The sequence below is a fragment of the Eptatretus burgeri genome, chromosome 13 (genome assembly GCF_056783735.1).
Source record: "Eptatretus burgeri isolate ZD-2024b chromosome 13, Ebu_testis_v1, whole genome shotgun sequence".
NCBI classification, from domain to species: domain Eukaryota; kingdom Metazoa; phylum Chordata; class Myxini; order Myxiniformes; family Myxinidae; genus Eptatretus; species Eptatretus burgeri.
The window spans coordinates 24,868,193-24,895,969 of record NC_140973.1 but is presented as its reverse complement, the minus strand read 5'-3'; the positions used below and the strand labels follow the sequence as shown (position 1 = coordinate 24,895,969).

General features: G+C 42.5%; 2 protein-coding genes and 1 long non-coding RNA gene across 10 annotated transcripts in view; 1 reads left to right on the top strand and 2 right to left on the bottom strand.

Annotated features, from left to right (window-relative positions):
* The window catches only part of NME9 (NME/NM23 family member 9), a 71,960-nt gene extending 57,139 nt beyond the window's left edge, over positions 1-14,821 (top strand). For all 8 annotated transcript variants that reach the window (XM_085851737.1, XM_085851743.1, XM_085851741.1 and 5 more), the window contains 5 exons: positions 404-548; positions 1,619-1,726; positions 1,952-2,100; positions 2,225-2,372; positions 13,202-14,821. In XM_085851737.1, coding sequence (XP_085707863.1) covers positions 404-548; positions 1,619-1,726; positions 1,952-2,100; positions 2,225-2,372; positions 13,202-13,469 — 818 coding nt within the window. In that variant the 3' untranslated portion in view covers positions 13,470-14,821. The remainder of the gene's footprint in view (positions 1-403; positions 549-1,618; positions 1,727-1,951; positions 2,101-2,224; positions 2,373-13,201) is intronic.
* Positions 62-13,310, bottom strand: LOC147014091 (uncharacterized). Its single transcript, XR_015050641.1, has 2 exons — positions 13,183-13,310; positions 62-612 (listed from the first exon to the last, which is right to left on the bottom strand). It is a non-coding gene; the product is annotated as an uncharacterized LOC147014091 (long non-coding RNA).
* The window catches only part of LOC147014086 (stAR-related lipid transfer protein 3-like), a 107,446-nt gene continuing 93,468 nt past the window's right edge, over positions 13,800-27,777 (bottom strand). Inside the window, 7 exon segments of the mRNA XM_085851745.1 lie at positions 13,800-14,821; positions 14,824-14,905; positions 25,434-25,527; positions 26,598-26,702; positions 26,829-26,908; positions 27,042-27,137; positions 27,707-27,769. Of these exon segments, the coding sequence (XP_085707871.1) occupies positions 14,751-14,821; positions 14,824-14,905; positions 25,434-25,527; positions 26,598-26,702; positions 26,829-26,908; positions 27,042-27,137; positions 27,707-27,769 (591 nt within the window). The 3' untranslated portion in view covers positions 13,800-14,750.

The following is a 27,777-nucleotide window of genomic DNA, read 5'->3' as shown; positions in this document are numbered from 1 at the left end:
TAGTTCTGCAATCTTTGTGAAAACAAATATAAAAACACGAATGGTTTTGGAAAGGAGGCGATTGTTTCGGTTGTGCATTTATTGTTTTTGGTGTTTTGACCACAGCTTTATCCACATTGACTTAGCAATGAGCAAACCTGTAATGGCCTAAGGATTGTTTAGAATGGGCACTAGCATTCCAGCAAAAGGCAGCACTCCTGCTTTGCATTTTCAAGCACTATCTATGCTTGTTTTGTTCATGAACCTTGCATAACGCTTGTGATGGTGATGATAACCATACGAAGCTGATGGGTCAAACATAAACCCCCCCCCACCCCACCAAAAAAAAAAACCCAAAGAATGTCACACTGTGGTTATAGTTGAATTATTTGTTGTCCTGTTATTTGATCCTCACCCATCCTAGCAATGGTTCTAACGACCATCACAGAGGCTGATTTCATCATCACACTTGAGAGGGAGTTTGTTCTGTCTGAGGAACAGGTGCTGGAGTTGTACAAAGACCAAGAAGCATTGGAGACCTATCCAGAACTTGTGCAGAGCATGACCAGGTACACCTTCATTCGAATCTGGCATGAATGCTCATCCCCAATTCCACAATCTTGAATTAAGACACTGAGGAACAAAGTACAATGAAACACTGCAATCAGTATACACCTCCATTGAGCTGATGACAGGTGGAAAATGTCAAAATGTGATGTGTTGACAAAGTTTGCTGCTGTGTAGTGTAGTTTCTTTGAAATAATCACACCAGATGATTAACTTTTCAAAAGAATTGTTTTTCAAACAAAATACCCATACATTTTGACTTTTGTACCAAAATGATAACCAAGTAACTTTAGTCAATCCATTTAGTAGGGACACAAAAATGTTTGCATTCTTTGCCCCCCCCCCCCTCGACTGTTGCCGAATGCCTCTTGTGCAACTGGTATCAGTTATATAAATGACTGATGCCCATTGGTCTCTATTACCTATCTCAGGCTGTAAGATTCAATTTGGTGACTTGTCAGACGAGCAACCTGGAGGCTTACGACTTGACTGGAGCAAGTACACTTAAGCCATCAAACCTGCAAATGAAGGGTCATTTAGCAGTTATTTATATTTTTCCTGCATCCTCACTCATTTCATCTACTCCGTTTTGACCCTCTCACGTAAATCTAACTGGTTCCAAGACTGCTGTTGATGGTAACTTTTGCAAATCTAGGTGAGCAATGCAGACTGCCACTTTGTATCTGTATAATCAGTGAGAAAATTGGTGGCTTATATTGGCATTGGCCTGTCTCTGTCGAGAACGGTGTTCCAACTCAGTCCTCAATACATTATTGCATGTCACTGCTGCTTGGGTAATGCAGGTCTCCGTAGCAAGAAACACCTGTGTCGGACTTGAGTGACACCACCAGTTGCATGTGACAGGCGAGGATCCAAATTTGGAATTTGGCCAGGATGTTGATACAATGACCTGCTGTTGTGAAAAATACTACAGGATCCTTAAGATCTCCGACCAAATACAGATTGAACACCTGGCTTAAGATCCTTCGGTGCACTCTTTATGCCCTGTGAAAATCTCACTCAAGCCCCCGTCCCTCCTGCAGATAAAATGCATGTTCTCTGTCTTATGCAGTGGACCATCACTGGTTCTAGCTCTGGCCAGAGAAAATAGTGCAAAGATGTGGAGGGAAATGCTTGGACCAGCCGATATAAGTGAGGCCAAACTCTGTGCTTCAAACTGGTATGAAACATTTTACATTAAGCTGTAAAAACCTTCATTTCCATTCATTTTGTGAATTCTTCCTGCTCCATGTGCAGCCTCTCTCCCTTCACCTCACACCAACCCCCACTACATTATATTATTGATACAGCAGCTTTGGAGTATTGACTTCAATTCATCCTTGTCTCATGAAAACAAAATTCCTGTTGGTGGAGTTGAGGTAAAGTTGTACTAAACTATGTGCAGCCTGCGAGCACAGTTTACTGTGGATGGTACTTCCATCAATCAGCTCCATGGCAGTGCTGATGCTGCTGCAGCACGTGTGGAGCTGGAGAATCTCCTCGACATAGAGCACACTGTTGTAGTGATCACTCCAGATGGATACAAGAGCAAGGGTAAGCCTCCATTTGACTTAAACCATGGAATTAAAATACAAGCATTCTTTGTTGGTTGGGTGAGTAACCTGGAATCTGGCAGGAAACAGACTTATCACATCATGTATTGCAAAACCCACATCAGATGAAATTGTGACACAGCTGCAAGAAGCTGGTTTTGATATCGGTGCCATGGAAACGAAGCAGCTGAATCGTGATACTGCAGCAGAGTTGTGGCAGCACCAGGAGGCTGAGGAAGGAAATTTTGAGGAGAGGCTGGAAGCCGCATGCAAGTAAAGACAGTGTTGTAGGGGGGATAGGTTGTGTGAATGTGAATCCCAGAAGGATTGCAATGTGCCAATGTTGAATGGGAAAAGACTATCTTTTCAACTAACAACACTTTTTTTTTCTTTTAACTTGTAGTATAGGCTCTGGGGGGGGGGGGGCGTTTGTGTACATGACTCTTTTAGAGCGTCACCCCATTTTTTTTTTTTGTTTTATAGGCCAAGACCTTCAAAAAAAATTTGGGTAACACCTCCAGATCAAGTACATTTTCTCTGTTGGGTCCATCTTGGATTCGCGGTTGGCTACCAGCAAACTATAATTGAATCAAAATGCCCATATTGGGTTTAGATGTAATAAATCTTAGTAAACATCCATAAATTATTAATTTTGATTTACTTCAATTACTTATGCATTGCTGAACACATTTTAGCATGATTTATTCTCTTAAAACTTGGTTCACAGTAGAAAATAACTTTTACGTAATTATAGTCAAAAATAGCTTTCAACTTGAAAGTAGCTCAAAGTTTGATGGTCTCTGAATGACTTAATATTGTAAGTAGAGCTATAAAATTTGGCCAAAAGTTTCATTATTAAGTTCTCTGAGCAATTCAATTGCCATATTATCACAATGGGGCTTTGTGTGATGACCATAGAGCTCATTGTAAACCAAAGTCACCCCTACCCCCAAATGGCCACTTTTACGGCATTTCATCAAATGATGATATCTCCTCAACTAAATGGCATGGGAAGTTGAATTTTTGTACTAAATATAGGTTATTGACCTGAAGGAATTCATTAAAATTTTTACAGCGCATGCGCTGTATTTTATTGCACTGAGTTTGAAATGTCCCCGGTGTCTACCATGTCTCCGATAAACAAACAAACAAACAAATGGACCCAAATGCAATACCCTCTCCGAATCCTTCGCCGAGGGTAATAACATTGTAACAAAGCATCTATTAATTAATGCTCAATAATATTAACAACAATATTAATAGTAGTATCATTTAATTTCCAAATGTTTGCCATGAGTTCCTACATTTATTAGACCAATTGAAAATTTGGTTCCATGGATCAACGGGACCACTAGTTTGCTAAAAGAAGTGTCTGTCTATCTGTCAGTCTGTCTGTGATCGCTGGCTTCCATTAACAGGAAATGATAGGAACTCGACACCTCTGATGCACGGATATTTCTCATATCCCTATATATTTTCGTGAGTCCGATTTGAATCCAGGAACACTGCAACAAATATGGTTTTACATTTTGAAATTGCCACTCTTTCATTTAAATGCTGAAATTTATGTTAAAAAGACCATTTGAAGTACAGATTTTGCCATTGCAATATCAGGTTAAAAGAGCCCTGTCTTGCAGAAGAGAATCGCTGAAAATGAAAACGGCGCATGCGCAAAAGACCTCATAAGTGTTCATGCGTCAAAATGATTATGTTATTTTGAAAGTCCCTTATTGAGTACACCCATAAACGAACAAACTCAATGTAGTACCTGCATACCGATAAACAAGCAAACCCAATGCAATAAAAACATAAACCAGCAAACCCAATGAAATTCCCCCATAAAAAAGCAAAGGCCTATTTACCATGCACATAAACTAAAGAATCCAATTGAGCATGCCCATAAACTCGGAAGCCTAATCGAATATACCCATAAATTAGCAAACCTAATCAATTATGCCCATAAATGAGCAAATCTAATAGAGTATATCAATAAACGAGAAAACCCAATGAAATATACCCATAAACTTACAAACCCAATGAAATATACCAATAAACTAGCAAACCTAATTGAGTATATCCTTGAACTAACATACCCAATAAAATATACCCATAAACTATGATATCTATTGGAGTATACCTATAAATTAACATACCCAATCAAACATACACGAGCATAAACAATCAAATATGCCCATCAACTAGCATAACCAATCAACTATACGCACAAATTATCATAACCAAACAAATATAACCATACATGAGCATACGCAATTAAATATACCCACAATCTAACAAACCATATTGAGTATACCCACAAACTAGCACACCCAATCATATGTACCCATAAACGAGTATTCCCAATCAAATATACCCATCAATTATATACATGAACTAGCATACACAATTAAATATGCCCATCAACAAGCATAACCAATCAACTATACCCATTGACTTGCATAAACAATCAAATTTACCCATAAACTATCATGACCAAACAAATATACCCATAAACGAGTATACCCAATCAAATACACCCATAAACGAGCATACCCAATTAAATATATCCACAAACGAGCAAGCCAGATTGAACACCCATAAACAAGCAAACCTACTTGAGTATACTCATAAACTAGCAAACCTAATTGAGTATACCCATAAATTAGCAAACCTAACAGTGTATACCCATAAACTAGGAAACTTGAGTATACCCATAAACTAGGAAACTTGAGTATACCCATAAACTCGGAAACCTAATAGTGTATACCCATAAACTAGGAAACTTAATAGTGTATACCCATAAACTGGGAACTTAATTGAGTATACCCATACACTGGGAAACTTAATTGAGTATACCTATAAACTAGGAAACCTAATAGTGTATACCCATAAACGAGCATACCTATAAACGAGCATACCCAAACGAATAATCCTCATGACTACTTAATAAAAAACCTAATCCTAATCCAAACCTAATCCTATATGAGAAACCTAATCCAGTATACCCAGAAACTAGCAAACTTAATCAAGTATATCCATAAATTATCAAACCTTATTGAGTATACCCGTAAATTAGCAAACCTAACAGTGTATACCCATAAACTAGGAAACTTGAGTATACCCATAAACTAGGAAACTTGAGTATACCCATAAACTCGGAAACCTAATAGTGTATACCCATAAACTAGGAAACTTAATAGTGTATACCCATAAACTGGGAACTTAATTGAGTATACCCATACACTGGGAAACTTAATTGAGTATACCTATAAACTAGGAAGCCTAATAGTGTATACCCATAAACGAGCATACCCATAAACGAGCATACCCAAACGAATAATCCTCATGACTACTTAATAAAAAACCTAATCCTAATCCAAACCTAATCCTATATGAGAAACCTAATCCAGTATACCCAGAAACTAGCAAACTTAATCAAGTATATCCATAAATTATCAAACCTTATTGAGTATACCCGTAAATTTACAAACCCAATCCAGTATACTCATAAACCAGCAAAGCCAATCGAGTGTACCCATGAACTATCAAACCCGATCGAGTGTATCCATAAAGGAGGTGTGGTTTGTGTGAACACACAGACCCAATGGCCTCGTACAGTGTTGAATGTAGATGTTCCTTTTTTATTTCCGTCCACCTGGAGTGAACACTAATATTTTTAAATAGGAATAAAAGATTCCAAACCGACATCCAAAACTTACCCGGCAAACATTTGCGCCGAGTTATTTGAGATGTCCAAAGAGCTCGTGTGTAGAATTTACAAGGTTTCCTGTGGGCGAAGACTTGCACAAGGCAATCCACATTATTTTACATGTTGAGCGTGAAGGAGGGACCCGCCCGCATCTCAAGGTCTTGCGATCCCTCACCGCAGGTCCACCTATGATGATGGTTCCTTTTTATTGGTCTTCTGATGGTAATTCTCTAATGGTAGACCACCCGCTATTTGTGCTATCTGCCCCTCCTCAGAGTTGCTGGACCACACGTGTCCATCGATGAATGTGCTCTTTGTCTGCCTTCCCCAAAGTTACACAACAGAGAATCTCCATCGGTTCGAACTGTCTGAGCTGCCATACTTGATGTTCCACCGCCACGGATAAAACCTTGAAGAAACCATGTGGAATGTTTGGTTGTGTGGCGTGTTTGATTGATTGTGTGGTGTGTTGTGTGGTGTGTTGGGTTGTGTTGTGTGGTGTGTTTGGTTGTGTGGTGTGAGTGTTGTGTGTTTGATTGTGTGGTGTGTTGTGAGTCTGTGGTGTGTGTGTGTTGAGAGTGTTGTGTTTGGTTGTTGTGTTGCGTTTGGTTGTGTGGTGTGAGTGTTGTGTTTGGTTGTTGTGTTGCGTTTGGTTGTGTAGTGTGAGAGTGTTGTGTTTTGAGAGTGTTGTGTTTGGTTGTGTGGTCTGTTCGGTTGTTGTGTGGTGTTTGGTTGTGTGGTGTGAGTGTTGTGTTTGATTGTGTGGTGTGTTTGGTTGTGTGGTGTGAGTGTTGTGTTTGATTGTGTGGTGTGCTATGAGAGTGTTGTGTTTGGTGGTGTTGTGTTGCGTTTGATTGTGTGGTGTGTTTGGCTGTGTGTTGTGAGAGTGTTGTGTTTGGTTGTGTGGTGTGAGTGTTGTGTTTGGCTGTGTGGTGTGTTTGTGTGTGTGTGTTGTGTTTGGTTGTGTGTTGTGTTTGGTTCAGTGGTCTGTTTGGTTTTTGTTGTGTTGGGTTGAGTGGTGTGTTTGATTGTGTGGTGTGTTTGGTTGAGTGGTGTGTTTGGTTGTTGTGTTGTGTTTGGTTGTGTGGTGTGAGAGTGTTGTGTTTTGAGAGTGTTGTGTTCGGTTGTTGTGTGGTCTGTTCGGTTGTTGTGTGGTGTGTTTGGTTGTGTGGTGTGAGTGTTGTGTTTGATTGTGTGGTGTGTTTGGTTGTGTGGTGTGAGTGTTGTGTTTGATTGTGTGGTGTGCTATGAGAGTGTTGTGTTTGGTGGTGTTGTGTTGCGTTTGATTGTGTGGTGTGTTTGGCTGTGTGTTGTGAGAGTGTTGTGTTTGGCTGTGTGGTGTGTTTGTGTGTGTGTGTTGTGTTTGGTTGTGTGTTGTGTTTGGTTCAGTGGTCTGTTTGGTTTTTGTTGTGTTGGGTTGAGTGGTGTGTTTGATTGTGTGGTGTGTTTGGTTGAGTGGTGTGTGTGTTGTGAGTGGTGTGCGTGTTGTGAGTGTTTTGTGTGGTGTTTGTGTGTTGTGTGGTGTATTTGGTTGTGAGTTTGGTTGTGTGGTGTGTTTGTGTGTTGTGCATTTGGTTGTGTGGTGTGTTTGTGTGTTGTGTTGTGTTGTGTTTGGTTGTGTGTTATGTTGTGAGTTTGTTGTGTGGTGTGTTGTGAGTGTTGTGTTTGATTGTGTGGTGTATTTGGTTGTGTGCTGTGTTTGATTGTGTGTGTGTATGTGTTGGTTGTGTCGTGTTTGGTTGTGTGGTGTGTTTGTGTGTGTGTGTGTGTGTGTGTGTGTGTGTGTGTGTGTGTGTGTTGTGAGAGTGGTGTGTTTGGTTGTGTGGTGTGTTTGCTTATGTGGTGTGTTTGGTTTTTGTTGTGTGGTATGTTTGATTGTGTGGCGTGTGTGTTGTGAGTGTTGTGTGGGGTGTTTGTGCTTGTGTTGTGAGTGTTGTGTTTCGTTGTGCGGCGTGTTGATTCGTTGTGTGGTGTGCTGTGAGAGTGTGTTTGGCTGTGTGTTGTGTTTGCTTGAGTGGTGTGTTTGATCATGTGGTGTCTTGTGTGTGGTGTGTTTGGTTGTGTGGTGTTTGATTGTGTGTTGTGGTGTGTTTGGTGTGGTGTGTTTGGTTGTGTGGTATGTGTGGTATGTTTGATTGTGTGGTATGTTTGATTGTGTGGTGTGTGGTTTTGTGGTGTGTTTGGTTGTGTGTTGTGTGTGGGGTGTTTGATTGTGTGGTGTGTTGTATCGTGTGGTGTGTTGTGAGTGTTGTCTTTGGTTGTGTGGTGTGTTTGTGTGTGTGTTGTGAGAGTGGTGTGTTTGGTTGAGTGGTGTGGTGTGTTGTGTGTTTGATTGTGTTGTGAGAGAGTGTTTGGTTGAGTGATGTGTTTGTGTGTGTGTTGAGAGTGTTGTGTTTGGTTGAGTGGTGTGTTGTGAGAGTGTTTGGTTGTGTGGTGTATTTGGTTGTGTTGTGTTTGGTTGAGTGGTATGTTGTGTGGTGTGTTGTGTGTGGTGTGGTGTGTTGTGTGTGTTGTGTTTGGTTGTGTGTTGTGTTTGGTTTTGCGTTGTGTGTTGTGTTATGTGTTGTGAGAGTGTTGTCTTTGGTTGTCTGGTGTGTTTGTGTTGTGCATTTGGTTGTGTGGTGTGTTGTGTTTGGTTGTGGTTTGTGTGTTGTGTTTGTGTGGTATGGTTGATTGTGTGGTATATTTGGTTGTGTGCTGTGTTGTGTGGTGAGTTTGGTTGTGTGTTGTGAGAGTGTTGTGTTTGTGTGTGTATGTGGTGTGTTGTGAGAGTATGTTTGGTTGTGTGTTTTGTTGTGTGCTGTGTTTTCTGTGGTGTGTTTGGTTGTGTGTTGTGTTTGATTGTGTTGTGAGTTGTGTGGTGTATTTGTGTGTTTGGTTGAGTGGTGTGTTTGTGTGGTGTATTTGGTTGCGTGGTGCGTTTGGTTGTGTGTTGCGTTTGATTGTGTTGTGTGTTGTGAGAGTGTTGTGTTTGGTTGTGTGTTGTGTTTGGTTGTGTTTTGTGTGTTGTGTTTGTGTGTGTGTGTGTGTGTGTGTGTGTGTGTGTGTGTGTGTGTGTGTGTTGTGTGGTGTATTTGGTTGTGGGCTGTGGTGTGTTTGGTAGTGTGTTTGAGTGGTGTACTTGGTTGTGTGTTGTGTTTGATTGCGCGGTGTGTTGTGAGAGTGTTGTGTTTGGTTGTGTGGTGTGTTTGTGTTGTGAATTTGGTTGTGTGTTGTGTGGTGTGTTTGATTGTGTGGTGTGTTGTGAGTGTTGTGTGGTGTGTTGCGAGAGTGTTTGGTTGAGTGGTGCGTTTGTGTGTGTTGTGGTGTGTTTGGTGTGGTGTGTTGTGAGTATTGTGTTTGATTGTGTGTTGTGTTGTGGTGTGTTGTGAGAGTGTTGTGAGTGTTGTGTGGTCTGTTTGATTGTGTGTCGTGAGTGTTGTGTTTGATTGCGTGGTGTGTGAGATTGTGTTTGGTTGTGTGGTGTGTTTAATCGTGTGGTGTGTTTGATCGTGTGGTGTGTTGTGTTTGGTTGAGTGGTGTGTTTGGTTGTGTGTTGTAAGAGTGTTGTGTTTGGTTGTGTGGGCTGTTTGGTTGTGTGTTGTGTTGTGTTTGGTTGTGTGGTGTGTTTGTGTGTGTGTTGTGAGAGTGTTGTGCATTGTGTTTGGTTCAGTGGTGTCTTTGGTTTTTCTTGTGTTTGGTTGTGTGGGGTGTTTGATTGTGTGGGGTGTTGTGTAGTGTGTTGTGTTTGGTTGTGTGTTGTGTTTGGTTGTGCATTGTGTTTGGTTCAGTGGTGTCTTTGGTTTTTCTTGTGTTTGGTTGTGTGGGGTGTTTGATTGTGTGGGGTGTTGTGTAGTGTGTTGTGTTTGGTTGTGTGGTGTGTTTGTGGTGTGTTGTGTGGGGTGTGTTGTGAGTGTTGTGTTTGGTTGTGTGGTGTGAGAGTTTGGTTTTGTGGTGTGTTGTGAGAGTGTTGTGTTTGGTTGTGTGTTGTGTTTGGTTCAGTGGTGTGTTTGGTTTTTGTTGTGTTTGGTTGTGTGGTGTGTTGTGAGTGTTGTGTTTGATTGTGTGGTGTATTTGGTTGTTTGGTGTGTTTGCCTGTGTGGTGTGTTGTGTGTTTGTGTGTTGTGAGTGTTGTGTTTGTGTTTGGTTGTGTGTTGTGTGGTTGTGTAGTGTGTTGTGAGTGTTGTGGGGTTGTGTAGTGTGTTGTGAGAGTGTTGTGTGGTTGTGTAGTGTGTTGTGAGTGTTGTATTTGGTTGTGTGGTGTGTTTGTGTGTTGTGCATTTGGTTGTGTGGTGTGTTTGATTGTGTGGTGTATTGTGAGTGTTGTGTTTGATTGTGTGGTGTGTTGTGAGTGTTGTGTGGTGTGTTGCGAGAGTGTTTGGTTGAGTGGTGCGTTTGTGTGTGTGTGTTGTGGTGTTTGGTGTGGTGTGTTGTGAGTGTGTTTGATTGTGTGTTGTGTTTGGTTGAGTGGTGTGTTTGTGTGTGTTGTGAGTGTTGTGTTTGGTTGAGTGTTTGGTTGTGTGTTGTGTTTGATCGTGTGGTTGTGTAGTGTGTTGTGAGAGTGTTGTATTTGGTTGTGTGGTGTGTTTGTGTGTTGTGCATTTGGTTGTGTGGTGTGTTTGATTGTGTGGTGTGTGATGGTGTGTTGTGTTTGGTTGTGTGTTGTGTTGTGAGTTTGTTGTGTGGTGTGTTGTGAGTGTTGTGTTTGATTGTGTGGTGTTTGTGTGTGTTTGGTTGTGTGGTCTGTTTGGTTGTGTGGTGCGTTGTGTTGTGTGTTGTGTTGTGAGTGTTGTGTTTGATTGTGTGGTGTATTTGGTTGTGTGTTGTGTTTGTGTGGTGTGTTGCGTGTTGTGTTTGGTTGAGTGTTGTGTTTGATTGTATGGTGTGTTTGATTGTGTGGTGTGTTGATTGCATGGTGTTTTTCGTTTTGTGTGGTCCGTTTGGTTGTGTGGTCCGTTTGGTTGTGTGGTCCGTTTGGTTGTGTGGTCCGTGGTGTGTTTGGTTGTGTGGTTTATTTGGTTTGTGGTGTGTTGTATTTGGTTGAGTGGTGTGTTTGGTTGTGTTTGATTGTGTTGTGTGTGCGTGTGCTGTGTGCTGCGTTTGGTTGTGTGGTGCGTTTGATTGTGTGGTGTGTTGTGTGGTCTGTTTGGTTGTGTGTTGTGAGAGTGTTGTGTTTGATTGTGTGTGCGTGTGCTGTGTTGTGTGTTGTGTGATGCGTTTGGTTGTGTGGTGTATTGGGTTGTGTGTTGTGTTGTGAGTGTTGCGTTTAATTGTGTGTAGTGTTGTGAGAGTGTTGTGTGGTGCGTTTGATTGTGTGGTGCATTGTGTGTTGTGAGAGTGTTGTGTTTGTGTGTGTTGTGTGATGCGTTTGGTTGTGTGGTGTGTTGCGTGTGGTTTTGTGCTGTATTTGGTTCTGTCGTCTGTTTGCTTGTGTGGTGTGAGTGTCGTGCTTTGTTCTGTGCTGTCTTTGATTGTGTGTGGTGTGTTGTGTTTGATTGTGTGTTGTGAGAGTGTTGTGTTGTGAGAGTGTTGTGTGGTGTTTTTGATTGTGTGGGTGTTGTGTGGTGTGTTTGATTGTGTGTTGTGTTTGATTGTGTGGTGTGTTGTGTTTAGTTGAGTGTTGTATTTGGTTGTGTGGTGTGTTTGTGTGTTGTGCATATGTTGTGTGGTGTGTTGTGTTTGGTTGAGTAGTGTGTTATGTTTGGTTGAGTGGTGTGTTTGGTTGTGTGTGTTGTGAGAGTGTTGTGTTTGGTTGTGTGGTGTTTGTGTGTGTTGTGAGAGTGTTGTGTTTGGTTGAGTGTTGTGTTGTGTGGTGTTTGATCGTGTGGTGTGTTTGGTTGAGTGGTGTATTTGGTTGTGCGGTGTTTGATTGTGTGGCTCCTTTGGTTGTGTGGTGTGTTTGGTTGAGTGGTGTATTTGGTTGTGTGGTTTATTTCGTTGTGTAGTGTGTTTGGTTGTGTGTTGTGTGGTGTGTTGTCTGGTGTGTTTGGTTGTGTGGTGTGTTGTGAGTGTTGTGTTTGGTTATGTGGTGTGTGTGTGTGTGTTGTGAGTGTTGTGTTTGGTTTGGTGGTGTGTTTGTGTGTGAGTGGTGAGAGTGGTGTTTGGTTGTGTGGTGTGTTTGTTTGTGTGGTGTGTTTGGTTGAGTGGTTTGTTTGGTTGTGTGGTGTTTGGTGTTTTGTGGTGTGTTTGGTTTTGTGGTGTGTTGTGAGTGTTGTGTTTGGTTATGTGGTGTGTTTGTGTGTGTTGTGAGAGTGTTGTGTTTGGTTTGGTGGTGTGTTTGTGTGTGTGTTGTGAGTGTTGTGTTTGGTTGTGTGGTGTGTTTGTTTGTGTGGTGTGTTTGGTTGAGTGGTTTGTTTGGTTGTGTGGTGTTTGGTGTTTTGTGGTGTGTTTGGTTGAGTGGTGTATTTGGTTGTGTGTGTTGTGTTTGGTTGAGTGGTGTGTTTGGTTGTGTGGTCTGTTTGGTTGTGTGTTGTGAGAGTGTTGTGTTTGATTGATCCAATTCTATTTGTGACGTCACACCCTGTAAGGCTCTGCACAGGTGGTAGTACTGCACAGAGCTGATGACCCACATGCTGGAACAAGGTATGAAGAGGCACATACCGAGTGGTGTCACCCACTCCAGCTCGCATCCACAGCTGCTCAAGGTTGTGCTGCTGGAAGACTGGTATGTGGTAGTGCAGGGCAGCAATGACATCAGTCTCATTTGAGGTGACAACACATAATTTGTGTCCTGCCTTTAGTGAGTCCAAGACATCAAGAGGTATTTCGAAGTCAGCTTCTTATAAAGATGATTGAAGATGAGCTATCACATTTTATTCACCTTTGTGAGCCATGACACACTGCCAATTATCATCTTCTTTGGTTACCTGGCTCACCACAGTGGGGTATTGATGAGTTTCAGGAGCATTTCCTCAAAGATGACAATAGATGCACTTCTCCAAAAGAAGCTTGTTGATGTTTGAGGGCCAGAAAGTTTCCATCTTTTTTGGTAGAGGTGTTCCTGGTTCAATAGAACTGTGCTCAATTGGAAGACTATCACATCGCCTCATTCTCTCACTGTCCTTCACTGAGGGATCTTCAGAGTACATATCAAACACATCGTCACAAGAAAAACGTACTTGATCTGGAGGTATTACCTAAACTTTTTTTGAAGGTCTTGGCATATAGAACAAAAAAAATTTTGGGTAACGCTCTTATAGTCATGTACACAAACACCCCCCCCACCCCCCCACCCCAGAGCCAGGAGTATTAGCATAAAAGTTGACATTGTACTCTCAATATTCATCCTGCTATTAGACGATTTACAACTACAACTATAACATATTATTAAAAGCAAAACAGCATAACATCACAATGGAAGACCTTTCCCACTTAAGGTGATACATAGTCTAACATTACCTTTTTTTCTCCCTGGCAGAGATCCCTCTCTTGTGTTGTTGCTCTCAAGAGAGGACGCTATAAAGAAATGCCAACAGCTTGTGGGCCCTACTAATCCGGTCACGGCTCGAGAGCAGGCACCTGGTTCCCTGCAAGCACAGTTTGGCCAATCATCCATTCGGAATGCCGTGTACTGCCCACAAGATAAGTGTGCTGCACACAAGGCCATCTCACTTCTCTTTGGTGGGGAAATAGTTGCAGAAACTCACATTGATCCAGATTCATGTGACCCGTTCACATTTACCTGATTAACCCTAAGGCAAATAAATGATCTCTCATTTAAAACGTGTTTCTTCGACTACATTGAGGTATACTTCTGCAAATGTAGGTGACTGGTACATGCTGCTTTCGGGTGATGGTTCAGGAAGATCTTTCTTATGACCAGTAAGTTTTAGCATCCAGCTATCACCAACAGATAACCTGTTAAACAAGAAACCTCGGGGTAGATTAAGGACTCTCCAAAAGGAGAGTTTTACCCACTAGTTTAGGCCAAATACGTAATACAAAAATATAGGTTTACCTCTTTAACCAGTGGTCGTGAAGTATTCTACTCAGATACAAACATTTCCAAAAAAAAGTTTTTCCAAGAACAGGTGTATTTTGTAATCAACAGCTGATCAGAGTGAACAAGCATTTTCACTCTTCATTGTGTACTCGTGTGACGGGGGAGTCGAGCAGCATTGCAAGGTTCACATTTAACCCCATCAAGCAAAATTAATCTACATAATTAGGTTACAAGCACAAACCATACCCATTGATACTCTGGAGACAGAGGCCAAAGTCCCAGTTGAGTAGTTAGATAGTCACTACTTCCAAAGTTAAACTTCTTGATAGAGTCCAACAGCAAACACAACTTAGAAGTCCATCAAGTCACAGCATTTGGAGTACTTGCCTGGCAGTGCAAGGATTCCATATGTTCAGAAACTCGACTTCCCGGTACACCTACAGTCATACTTGCTGCATACCTCAAAACAGCCGTTGTCGATAAATGTGAGCCATGGAAATAAAACGAGTCGGAATGTTGTTGTTTTTTGATAAAAAGGAATTGAAAAGATAGTGAAGTTAAGATCATGAAAGCAAACCCCTCCATAACGTGGTACCACATGTATGCCGATTTGTAAGCCTCGTGGCATCCTGTATCGTAGGGCCGACAGCACCTGGATGCTGCTGCGTAGAAGCTATACATCCTGAAGTCGGAGTTAAAAAATCAATAACACCAATAACCAAATTGATCAGAAATCACAGACCAGTTCAAAATTTTAAAACCATACAACTTTCAATCTTAAGCTTTTGATTCAATTGGATCATAATTGACATTAAAAAAAAAAGTTTCATTATAAACTTTAGTTAGCATGCTGTCACAAATGCAGAACTCCAACTTGCATCCACAACATTACTCCATGTTAACACAGTGGTTTAAATTCACAGTGCCAGAGAGGTAGCCTGGTTCTTGCATGATAATTCGTGGACTCGAAGGAACCACACCATCGAGACCGTCTTGGGAAACCAAGCCAGCACGACGTCTCATCTCACAGGGTGGAATGGAAGTGCGGAGTGGTGTCAGAACCCAGCCCGCCATGGTTCACTTCACCTGCATACCGGATAGGTGCTGACGCAAGTTGTGGATAAATTCTAACATGACTGTGGATAGATTCTGCTTCACTGCATATTCTGGAAGGCGACCCTGTGGAGAGATGGGCAGAAAACGAACAAGTGTTTTGAGAGATAAAAGATCAAAAGGAACAGGTTTTGTTTGATTTCTTCAGGTTATGACATCATCTGTTATTGATTAAATCATACAAGATGTTGCCCAATGATCCAATACAAGATAAATGTTATAGTAGTATTAATTTTTATTCCCTCTCATCCCCAGGTAAATGAAAAGCAGCTGTTATAAAAGGGGATTTTCTTTTTTCGTATTCAGCACAAGGTTATGGGGTAGCATCATTGGCTGAGGGCATGGCTGTGCCGTTGATGCAATGCTCTATATCTCTGTAGGTTAGGGGAATTTGGAATTTGTTCATGGTGCCGGCGATAGCTCACCGACTCAATAGCAAAAGACACCGTGGGACCTTTAATGTCCACCAACGAATGCCAGAAGATGTGACGCCAGGTTTAACGTCCATCCAAGGGACGGCACACTCATTGATGAATCACCCTGCCTGTGAAACACCGGGATGACAGTTTACAGCTGGGTCGGGATTCAAACCCAGGCTATATAGCCGAGGCGAGTTTGTGTACCTCAAAACCATTCTTCCAACCCATGAAAGAGGATGAAAGCATCCTAATTCACATACCTGACAAGGATTGTGTTGCCAATGGATGAGGTAAGTACCACAAAAGCTGTGACCATGAATTCACCATTCCTGTCAAAAGTGAAACCTCCCAGGGAGTTACTATTACATTCTCAAACTACATTCACTACATACGACCAAGGCGATATTAAAATCTCCAGTGAAAATCATTGTTATCTGTGTTCACATGCAATATCCCATGGCACTATTTCAGGTCAACTGTCGCTGCAGAACGAGGAAAGCTTCCATAAAACGTTTCCCGTGTTGTCATTTCCATAGTACATGTTCAGTGTAAACGTCCATAATAAGCATGCAACAAGAAGGGTCGAGTTTGTTGTAGTGAAGATCCCTTGGTCTCCCCTCCCAAAATGTTTTTGTCAAACACCCATAGCCTCACCTTAGTATTTATTGTTCGATTCCCTGTTATCTTATTGAAAACAAATAAACAGCATGGTGTCCACGGGGCCTCCACGAGTGAGGGAGGCTTCAGGATCCTTCCATGGGTCAGAGACTCAGAAGGGTGCAGGGATTTCCCCCCTTCCCAAGTAGCATGGCCAATGGGTGTACAGGGAGCAACCAACCCTCGGCCACACCTCATTGGGGAGTAAAAAGGCGTGATGGGTGGAAGCTCACGCGCTCATCTTCCGGTGGCCATCTCTTGCATAGACTTCTCCTGCTTATATAAACGGCATATTTTGGAGCTGTCTGCATCCTGGACCTGCTTTCCACACGACCTCCTGTTCTCTGCACACAGGTTCGGCTGTCACTCCTACAGGCTTCCAAAGGGTTAATTACACTGAACAACAAAAATTTTTTACTGGAGATGTGTAAAGTGATTTAGACTAATTTGGGTACGCTGATTTCAAAAATCATAACCGTTTTGCTGTATCACGTCAGGATTTTCAGTAACAGAAATATTCCCATTGCCTATAAGTCAGGATTTCAATGAAATTTACAAAAATTCATTTATTCATTTATTTCATCATGAATGCTTCAAAATTATAGAAATTACAGAAAAACTCCACTAGAATGTAATTAAAAATGCTTTAGGCATTTGGCTTTGCGTTTGTGCTGCTCTGTGTCAGTTTCACGATGCAGGAACCAGCAGAAATCGCCCATCATGTTCGGGTTGTGCCGCCCTTGGTAACGCGTCTCCATGAGTGAAATCTCTTGGTGGAATCGCTCGCCGTGCTCGTCCGAGACTGCTCCCAAGTTGTCAGGGAAGAAGTTCAGGTGCTGGTGTAGGAAATGGATTTTCAGGGACATCCTGGAGCCAAGTTTTCTGAAGGACTCCAGCAGCTGCTGCACTATTTCTTCATAGTTGTCCGCGCGCTCATTCCCCAAGAAGTTGTCCGTCACAGCTTTGAAGCTCCTCCACGCTGCCAGCTCTTTGGGGTTTAGAGTTGTCGGAAAAGTTTCGTCCTTCATAATCTGTCGGATTTGCGGTCCAACAAAGACACCAGCCTTGATCTTGGCCTCCGACAAGGTGTTGCCAAACTTTTCCTTGAGGTGTTCAGATCTTGAGGTGTTGAGGTGTTCAAAAACCCACGCCCATTCAGATCCATTGCCCGTACAAAACTTTTCATCAAGCCGAGCTTTATGTGGAGTGGTGGAAGGAAAACCTTGGCTGGGTCGACAAGGGCGACATGCTTCACGTTGTGTCGACCAGGTACATGCTCTTTTCGCTCTTCCCAATCTTTCTTCGTCCAGTGATTCTTGTCGTCTCTGCTATCCCAGAGACAAAGGAAGCACATGTATTTCGTGTAGCCTGACTGCAGCCCTAACAACAGCGCCACCACTTTCAAGTCTCCGCAGATGTGCCAGTTGAAGTCATTGTACTTGATGGAATCAAGCAGCTGCCGCATAGTCTCATAGGTCTCTGTCATGCCGAACGCGTGAGCCAGTGGGACTGATGGTTTCTCGTTGCCATTGTGGAGCAAAACAGCCTTCAAGCTGTTCTTCCCCGAGTCGATGAAGAGGCGCCAGTCTGCAGGATCGTGATCACACCCAAGTTCTTTCAACAGACCGTTGATGTCACTGCAGAATGTCATCGTGTCTTCCATCTCAAAGAACTCAGCCATGTCTCTGTGACGTGCTCTGAACAAGGATATCTTGGTGTTAGGTTCAAGTAGATTCCACTGCTGCAGCCTTGATCCAAGCAGCTCTGCCTTCGCCTTTGACAGCGAGAGATCTCTTACAAGATCATTTAAGTCTCCCTGGTTTAGAAGGTGTGATTCTTGAGTGTCGGGTTCAAAAGGTTCATCATCACCATCCTCTTCACCACTGCTTACAGCTATGTTCTGATCAGCTGGAGGTGTTGGAACGGGGTTCTCGTCATCAGGAGGCACAGGTTTACGAGCAGAGACGCAGTCAGCGTACTTGATGTGACCTTTATTCTTCTTGTTGAAGCCGGCGATGCTTGTGCAGCAGAAATAACAATCATCATGATGATTCTGCGGCTCACGCCATATCATGGGCACCGCAAATGGCATGCTCGCGCGCTTGCCCACCAACCACTGAGTCAAGGTTGTGTGACAGCTTGTGCAGCAGATGTGTGGTGCCCAGCTCTGTTCTTGGTCCCCCACCTTACACCCGAAGTAGTGAAAGTAGGCGGCCTTCATTTTCACTGCTGTAGATATACTTCGCTGTTGATCTTTTTTGGTATACCGACCACAGACATAACAGAAGTTGTCAGGATGATTGGTACAGGAACGCCTACTCATCTTTATCTGAAAGAAAGAAATATAACACAAGTTAACAACAATTGTACGAAATAGACATGTTAAAGACATATGTAAATTTCATTGAAATCCTGACTTCTAGGCAATGGGAATATTTCTGTTCCTGAAAATCCTGACGTGATACAGCAAAACGGTTATGATTTTTGAAATCAGCGTACCCAAATTAGTCTTAATCACTTTACACATCTCCAGTAAAAAAAATTTTTTGAAATTTGTTGTTCAGTGTTATTATTTGTACCTGGACATTGGACTGCTTAACAGCAGGACCAGTGTGGATTCTCAGATACAACATGCGATCATGTAATTGTGATTCTAAAATGACTGGAAGCATCACAAGTATCACCATCAACAGAAATGCTGTCCATTGTTGGATACTATCACAAAGTGAGCAGCTTGTCGTTTCTAGGCAATGTGAAGTCATGGCTGGGCAGCGGAGATAAAACCAGACAAGGGAAGTTCAAGAACAAACACAGGTGAAAAGATGAGAAAGCTGTCCAGAATATGATAGAACTAGCAAATACCACCCATCACTTCACTGATGGGAATACTGAAAGGGGGAGAGGAAGAGGTGAGACAGACAGACAGACAGAAAGAGGGGAGCGAGGAGAGAGGGAGTGTGAGGAGGGGTGGAGAAGGGGAAGACAGTGTGAGGTGAGGAAGAAAAGGCAGACATGCGGTGGAGCGTTAATTATGATTCATACTGTAAAAATAATTCTGCATAAAAACAGTGAAGTTCGAAAAAAAAACAATGTCTGAAATCCATTTTCTACCTGTCATACAAAAATAACGCCCAGAGACAAACACCGCCAGGACAACCCCCACCCCGGAGCCAAGCCGTCCAGACGGAGACAAACAAACACTACTCGCACAGGTGCAGAGACAAACAACGCCCGGACACGTCCAGAGACAGAGTGAGATGTGTGGGAGAGTGCTGCACTGTATTAGGAGGGGGCAGAGGACAGGGAGCAGAGAGAAAATATGAGAAAATATGAAAACACACGCATGCACGCACAGGTCAGGTCAGGTATGGGAGCATGTGCCAGAACAGCGCGTCGCTGCGTCCACTTTCCGCCGGTACTCCAGAAGGCCTCCGTCTGGCCATCCCCCAGGCAGATGCCAGGCCCATCCCCATCTCCTTGAGATGATGGTCAACCTGCTGCAACCACGAGGCATGTGGTCGGCCCACTGGCCTCCTCCACTCATGAGATTCCCTCGCTGAGAGAATCTGGTGAGCAGAATCAGCGTCAGGAAAACGAGCCACATGTCCATACAGCCGCAACTGACGCTCACGGACTATGCAGGTAACAAATCTCATCCGAGTCTCTCTCAGCAACCGCTCGTTGGACACAAAATCCGACCAGCGATAGCCAAGGATTCTCCGAAGAGACCTGGTACCAAAGGAATTAAGTCTCCGTCTCAGATCCTTGGTCAGAGTCCAAGTCTCGCATCCATAGAGCAAGACTGGAAGTACCAAGGACCTGAAGACTCGGACTTTCGTCCTCCCGCACAGGTACCGGCAGCGCCACACCCCATGATCCAGTGAATCCATGACTCCCCAGGCCCGACCCAGACGTCTATTGACCTCTTGCTCACAGCCAGCAGAGACATGAATATCACTGCCAAGGTAAGTGAATCTCTCCACGACATCAACATCCTCACCACAAACAGACACAGACAGGACAGCAGCATCCAAGATGTCAGCGAAAGCCTGGATCTTAGTTTTGATCCAAGAAACCCGTAATCCCAGCGACTCCGACTCCTCATTCAGCACCTCGAGGGCCCCCAAAACGATATCTAAAGTCTCCGCAAAGATGACTGCATAATCTGCAAAATCAAGGTCTGAGATCTTGACATTCCCAAACGATGCCCCGCAGCTTGATCTCTCCGACATCCTCCCTAAAATCCAGTCCATACAAGTGCTGAAAAGTGTGGGGGCCAGTACACACCCCTGACGAACTCCAGTAACAACTGGAAATAAGTCAGAGATGGCACCACCACACTTCACAGCACTCTCAGTACCAGAGTAGAGTTCAGACATCAGATCGATCAGTTTTGGTGGCACCCCACGAAGACCAAGAATCCTCCAGAGGACATCCCGATTCACTGAATCGAACGCTTTACAGAGATCAACATCGGCTGCAAGCAGCCCCTGCCGAAACTCTCGTCTGCGTTCGGTGAGGACACGAAGAGCAAGGATACGGTCAATCGTTGACCGCTTTGGTGTAAAGCCTGACTGCTCTGGATGCTGGTGCTCAAGCAGATGGCACGCTTGGCTGATATTGGCAATTCTTCAGGAATCGGTATGTTCACCACGAGGTCCGGGTGTCGTTCGCGCATGCGCAGAACGCACCACGAGTTCCGGTCGTCGTTCGCGCATGCGCAGAACGCACGAGTCAGTGTGATTACAGACTGCAGTACGTACCGTATACAACCCAGAAACCTGGAGTAGCTTTCACCCTTGTTTTGGGGTAATTTCAATAAACAAATTATATTATAGACATTTCATGGAGATGTGCATGAATATTAATCTTTTTTTCAGCTGCCAATCATCATGTGACGGGTGGAAAAAAATTTGGCTCAGTAATTTAGAAAACATGTTTATACGGCAAACGGCTCAGAAATCAGGTGTTATCAAATATATTTTGCTTTTAAACTCACAAAGAGAAACCATGTGACCTTTGTAAAGCACAACCGGTTCGTATAAAATAACCAATTCTTTTAGAAACAGTCATGAGGACAAAGGAAGACATGATCACTCGTACGTTGCTGAGGTTAAAAGTTAAAAGCTCCACCACCCATCATCATCACAAGATACATGGTGAAAGTTTGCCACCCTAACACCCATAACCAACCATGCAGGCAACACCCACGGAGAGTCACTTTACAGATCCAAATCTTCTCATATGTACCTCTACCTTGTTGCAACTGCGGACTGTACATCCTGATCGGGACATGAACTGTACAACTATTGACTGAAGGGCACTCGGCAAGTGACTTCAGCACTCAAGCAAACACTCCAATTAATTGGTTGATAAGGAACGGCTCGCTTGGCACAAACCAAATGTAGCCAGGCTGTGGCCGCATACCATGTAGGATCCCTTTACCTTTAAAGCTAGTCTTCACTACCAGTTAAATTAATGAATTCCTTGAAATAAGGACTTTATCCACAAGCGTTGCTGTTTAACATGGAACAACCCTCGGGATATCGAAAAGTTTAATCGTCCGTGAAATAAACATTGCAGATAAGCCGCCACCCTGCCTGCACGTATGTGCACACGTCATGCGGTACATCGGCTCACGGTCTGCGCAAACTTTATAACTTTATTTTAAAATGTCAATTTTTCACCAGATTTGCTTGATTCCCTGTAAAGCACATCATGAAACCTCCAAAAATAAAGACACAGATCTGGCAGACGCTATGGATAAGAAAGTCCCTCTGGGGGACAGGGCCAAGACGAAGGTCAAGACGTGAGTGCATTAAAAAAAAATAGTGTCCCTTTATGGACCATCTCGGTTATTTGAAATTTAATGCATATTCCTTAAGAAAAAGGCGTTTTTGGTTGGAACTTCACACAATTTGTTGCAGTCGAGTCTGAATCTGTGTCAGCGACGATAAAAAAGTGGAAATACAAATCATTACTGAGTTAAGCAAGACCATTAGGCCGCCTAGAATATTCGAGAAGCCTCACATTCCCCATACAAAATCTCTATATGACCGAAGTTCATCAAATTTCAACGGATGTTCATGGAAACTGTTTTAGTCGAGTCTGAACCGACATTAGCAAATACCAAAAGTGAAAACAGAAATCGAATTAAACTTAAGATAACGTCATGAGGCCGTTTTGAAGCATATAAAAGCACACATGGAAGCTCCTCACGTTGCTTATATAAATCCACAATTCGACTTAAAAGCACCACAAAAACCCCAAATTTCACAAGCCTTACTGCAATCGAGTGTTAAGCTGCCTTAACGACTGAAAAGTATAAACAGAAATTTAACTGGAGGGGGAGCACTCGGTAGAGTGCAAAACCTCCGCCGCAAATACTGCTGGGTCACTTAAGTGAACCTGATATCCTATTCGTTGTAGGTCAAGACGGATCAGACTCTACTGAGCCACGATTGAATAAACGAAACTGGATTGACGCGCATGTAGAAATGCCAAAAAATAAAAAAATATTTAAAAAAAATCAATTTTTTTGAAAAAAAAAGTTGCAAAATGTTTTTTTTTTCCTCTAACAAAATTTTTTTGGGGGGGGGGGGGTTGGAAATCACTTAAAACATGTGGAAATGCAAAAAAAAATTCAAATATTTTTCAAATAAAATGAATTTTTTTTTGAAAAAAAAGTTGCAAAATTTTCTAAGTTTTTTTTTTTGGACCAAGTCAAAAATCTAATGGCATGATCCTTGGGCCATACCTAATCCCCCCACCAAGTTTCGTCGAAATCCGTCCAGGAGTTTTTCTGTAATACTGTTCACAAACAAACAAACAGACAGGGGTGAAAACAGTAACCTCCATCCATCTTCGATGGCGGAGGTTGATTAAAGTACAAATCAATGCGCGAGGCCGTTCGAAGGAAAAAACAGTTTACGAAGATGATGATAATGATCAGTATAGACCAAGGGGTTTTTTTGGGGGGGGGGGGTTTCTGTCCACGGAGTATGAAAAAACTTTGACAGGCAAATCTCTTCCTAAAGGCCCAGTCACACCTTGACGTTTTCGCCAGCGATGGCAACGTATTAAAATGTATGTAAAACGCTGGCTTACGTTGAACTTTGATGTTTTTTTTAAAGATTCGGACGTATTCATAGCGACTTGGTCTTATGTATAACGCATTAGTAAGGGACACAGAACGTTTCGTTGTGTTATAGATAACTTATACCAACGAATGCTGAACCTGTTGTCGGCCTACACAACCTATGCCCAACGATAGTCTAACTTAGGCATAGCGCGTTGTACGCATCGCCGACGATGTCGTGACGTAGCCTATTAAAAGGCTGATGCACAACGATTCGAATCATAACTGCCGTAGAAATGGAAGTGTCAACATCGCAGTCACACCTTGGCGATCTTGCCAGCGTATGCCGACCTAAGAAAAATGTGTCTAAAACGTTGGGGCACGTCAAATACGGTATGAGTAAGTTTGGTATACGTGAGTAGAACGCTAAAGTACGCTATCATACGTCGTAGTAAGTAGAGTCGGTCAAGAAATTTTAAACATGTTCAAAATTTTACGACGTACTTGGCGTATGACACATGTTCCGCATGCGATGGGGATAAGTTTTACACACGATATGTGGACGCTTACACACGTCCACAAAGGCTACTTATAAGCTACTCACAAGTCGAAACACGTCGCGGTAATGTCTTTTTTACGCGAAACTTATTTCTAACTTATGTTTGACGTGCTTTGAACCAATTCTTTACGTAGTCCCAACACACATTGACGTATGTAGACGTATTCCAATGACGTCTTCCAGTCGACAAAAAAATAAATGAACGTGTTTCTAACTTACAACTGCCATATAAAGACGTGTTCCCAGCGGTTTTGGGAATTGATATATAAAAATGGTGTTCATAAAAGGGGAACCCAACAGTGTTTTCGAGTCCTTTTTGAGTCGATGTCCATGTCAGCAGTAACAGTATCAGTATCAGTATTAGTAGTAGTTTGTTCATGTTGGCAGTAGTAGGGGAGGGTGTGGGTTATGATGGATCCTCCTTGCGTCCGCGTGTCCACGGGTAGGAGACATCTTTGCACCATTGTTCGAAATTCTTCGCGGCTAATTTTTTATGGGGCTTTTTCAACAATGAGCTATGGCTTGTTTTTACGATTTAGGTCTATTCATAACGGGTTGGACAAATGCACAATGAACTAATAATGTGCATAGAGCGCTTCGATAACGTATAGATACGGTATACCAACGAATAATTATCGTGTAGCCGGCGTTCACAAACTATGCCCAACGATAGCCTAACTTATCCATATCGTGCGGCAGTTTATCTTTGCCGGTAACGTGGGGTTTGCTATTCATAGGCTGCCACTCAACGATTTAAATGGCTGCATCTCCACTATTGAAAGTAGACGCTTGCGCTCAACAATTGGATTTTTTTTTTTTTTTACACTCAACGACTTTTAAACGGTACCACTCAGCTATTTTCATTGTTTACAATGAACGATTTAAATTGCTGTCACTCGGAAATTTTAATCGTTTCTATTGAACGTGCTAAATCGCTCAAACTCCACTATTGAAAGTAGACGCTTGCGCTCAACAATTGGATTTTTTTACACGGTACCACTCAACTATTTTCATTCTTTACAATGAACGATTTAAATTGCTGTCACTCGCCTTTGTTTTTTGACACTGGGGTTTGGAAATTTGAAGCGTTTCTTCTGAACGTGTTAAAACGCTCAAACTCGACTATTTTAAATAGACGCTGCCGATGGACAATTGGAATCATCGCCAAGCTAGACATCGAAGTGTGAACATCCTCGTCATGCCGAAGAAAAGTTTGAAGAATGCTGCAAATAAGTGTCCTGGCCGTGGCCGTGGATGCTGACGCAAGGACGATCCATTATACCGACGTCTTTCAGCCTATGAGTAACTTAAAAGTAACGTCTGTCTGTGTGGCAACGATCGTGTAACGTGCCAACGACACGTTAATCATAGGTTAGAAATAAGTTTCGGGTACGCTAAATATTACCTCGGCGTGTCTCAACTTATGATTAACTTACAAGTAGCATGTGTTGACGTCTGTCAACGATCGCAGACCGTGCATACAACTTGTGGCCAGCGTAGCAGAACGTGTGAGTCATACGCCGGCATACATCGTGAAATTTCAAGCATGCAAAAATTTGAGGACAACCGAAAAGTACAACGTTTAAAGCCAGCGTACAACGACGTATGGCAGTGTTTTTCAGCATGCTCTCAATGTTCTCAAAACTTACCCATAACGTATTGAACGTGTGCCAGCGTTTTTGAAAAAATTTTCAAAAATCGGCATACGTTGGCTAAAACGTCAAGGTGTGACTGGGCCTTAAAGGGAGAAATCTTTCTGGAAGGATAATTTGGATAGCACTACTGCTTCATGATGCTTTGGATGTCACTACAATATAATTAAATTAAAAAACAGCATGCAAGGTCAGTGTGGGATTGAGAATGGGAAGAAACAGAAGGTACCTTGAGGTCTGTGTTAAGTATCCAGGTGAATGCTGAACGGCAGGAAGAGTGAGCAATTCTGTCGATCACAAACCCTCCCACACCATTTTCTCCCCTGAGGAGATAAGTCGCATGTATGTACATACATACGCACACTTGAATACAAGTATGCAAGTACGTATCCGTGTTGAAAAGTAATGCCTCCGATTGTTTTTCTCCAAATCCCAGGAAAGACATTAAAATGAAACGAAGACAGATACAATCATCAATCTTTATTCCACCGTGGTGTATATTTATTTCTAAACATAATCACCACTGCGGTCCACACATTTTGACCAACTTTCAAGTAGTTTTGTGATGGATGTCGTCACAATGGAACTGTGTATCTTGCTGAATTAAACAGCCCTTAACAGCACCATCGTTAGAAAAAAAAAGTTCTCCATGAAGGTGTTTAAGTTTGAGGAAGAGATGAAAATCTGATGGAGCTAAGTCGGGGCTGATCCTTTGTGGCGGTCCGTCCGTATGTCTGTCACACTATATTTTAAAGTGGTTCTTGTCCCCCACCCTCCCCCTGAAAACCATTGAAAATCATGAATTACAGTCTAATTTGAATTTTTTTTCCAATCACAAAGTGCCAAAAAAGCCCTAAAGTGTCAATTTTCAATTTTCGCCAGTGATGTCGCACTCAGAGCCCACCTTGATCAAAATGGTAGCTCACATAGAGAAACAGTGAATATTGAGCTTCGATTCCGATATTGATTCCATCATTATTAGCAACTCTGATGGTTCTCAGTATGTTCAAACTGATTAGTGGGATTTTGAAGAAACTATTGGAGACAAAATTAGTCATGGAAACACTTTTGGGGGACTCATGGAGCCATATAGTTTTTAGCCTAATGCGTGTGATTCAGACGAAGATGGCGACAATGGAGGTGTTCGTGAAGATGAAAACACAGTCGCATGTTCACAACAGATTGGAAGATTTTGGTTTTTCGTTCAATTGACGGATTATCGAAATATGTGCGCACATCCACACAGATAGAAATGTAAGCATGTTTGTGGGAATCAAATTTAATCACTTTTTTTTTTCTCAATCCCTCCCTCCCCTCTTAATGACATACAACCATGTATCCTGACTATATATTCAAGCTTATAGGAACATTTCAGATATTCAAATTATCTCACCGAACATATCTGTCAGTTGGTGGTTGAGCTGAGTGAGTGGTTGACATTCCCGATGAGAGGAACCGCTCTCCACGCTGTTCTAGTCGCCGTACGGTGACGAAGTCCCTGGGGGACGAAATAAAAAATAAATGAACAAAAACATAGCATGCCAATCTTGAGGAAAGTTTCATTGCTTACACATTTTGATTTTTAAAGTGCAAATATGAACTTCAGGGTAAAACAAAACCTAACCGAGGTGCCACCAGCCCGCCAGCACTTCCCGCTGCTACGTCGTACGTGATCATTGTGTGATCATCCACCTTCTGCAACACCTGTCACAGAAACATCCACATTCTGTGCAAGACATGTACGAATAACACTTTGGTACATTCAGGGAACAACACACGTCAATGCAAAAACAAGGATGATCTATTTTTTAACAATTTTAAAAGCTGGCTTTCCTACTTGGCATGACAACACCGTTTTGTTCCACAGTGACGACTCCTCCATCTTGAGGACAACTTCATCATAAACATCGTCAACAGAAAATTCGAGGGAACTCTGGGGAAAGGAAATGGAGTGACAGGTTAACTCGAGTGCGCTTAGTCAGCAAGAGATCAACAGGTATGATTAATGAGTATTTCAAACTCGAGGAACGTCATCTCGATGGGAGTAAAAGCTCGAGTTTTAACAATCAGGGTTCACAAAAAAAAAAAATTATACGAATCAAGGAAAGGACGTTGAGACAAACGTGTTTCTCCACAATTAATTTTCTCTACCAAGTGTTGAGAGAGGTCTTCTAACCACCGTGGAGTGGTTGTGGAGATAGAGGGACGGGGTGGGAGTATAATAATAACAATAATAATAATAATAATAAGAGCCTCCTCTTGCTTTGAAGCCAACCTCAAGCCTGAAACATCATTTCATCTTCTTTCCCATGGCAGTTAGCATCTAAATCTGCATCTACATGTCCATGTCCCTCAACATTCGGTTGAGAAAGTTTGTCGTCATTCTTTTTTTCACTGATACAGACTCTCTAATCCCTTATACACCCTTCCATTGTGCGTTTCTCAACAAGTAATTGCTCACATAAACAGTTGGATGGGAACAGGTGATGTGAGGTTACCCACCCGTAGAATGAAAACCTTGCGATTCCCAGCTGCGATTGTGCTGTAAATAGTATCACCGGAGTCCTTAAGAG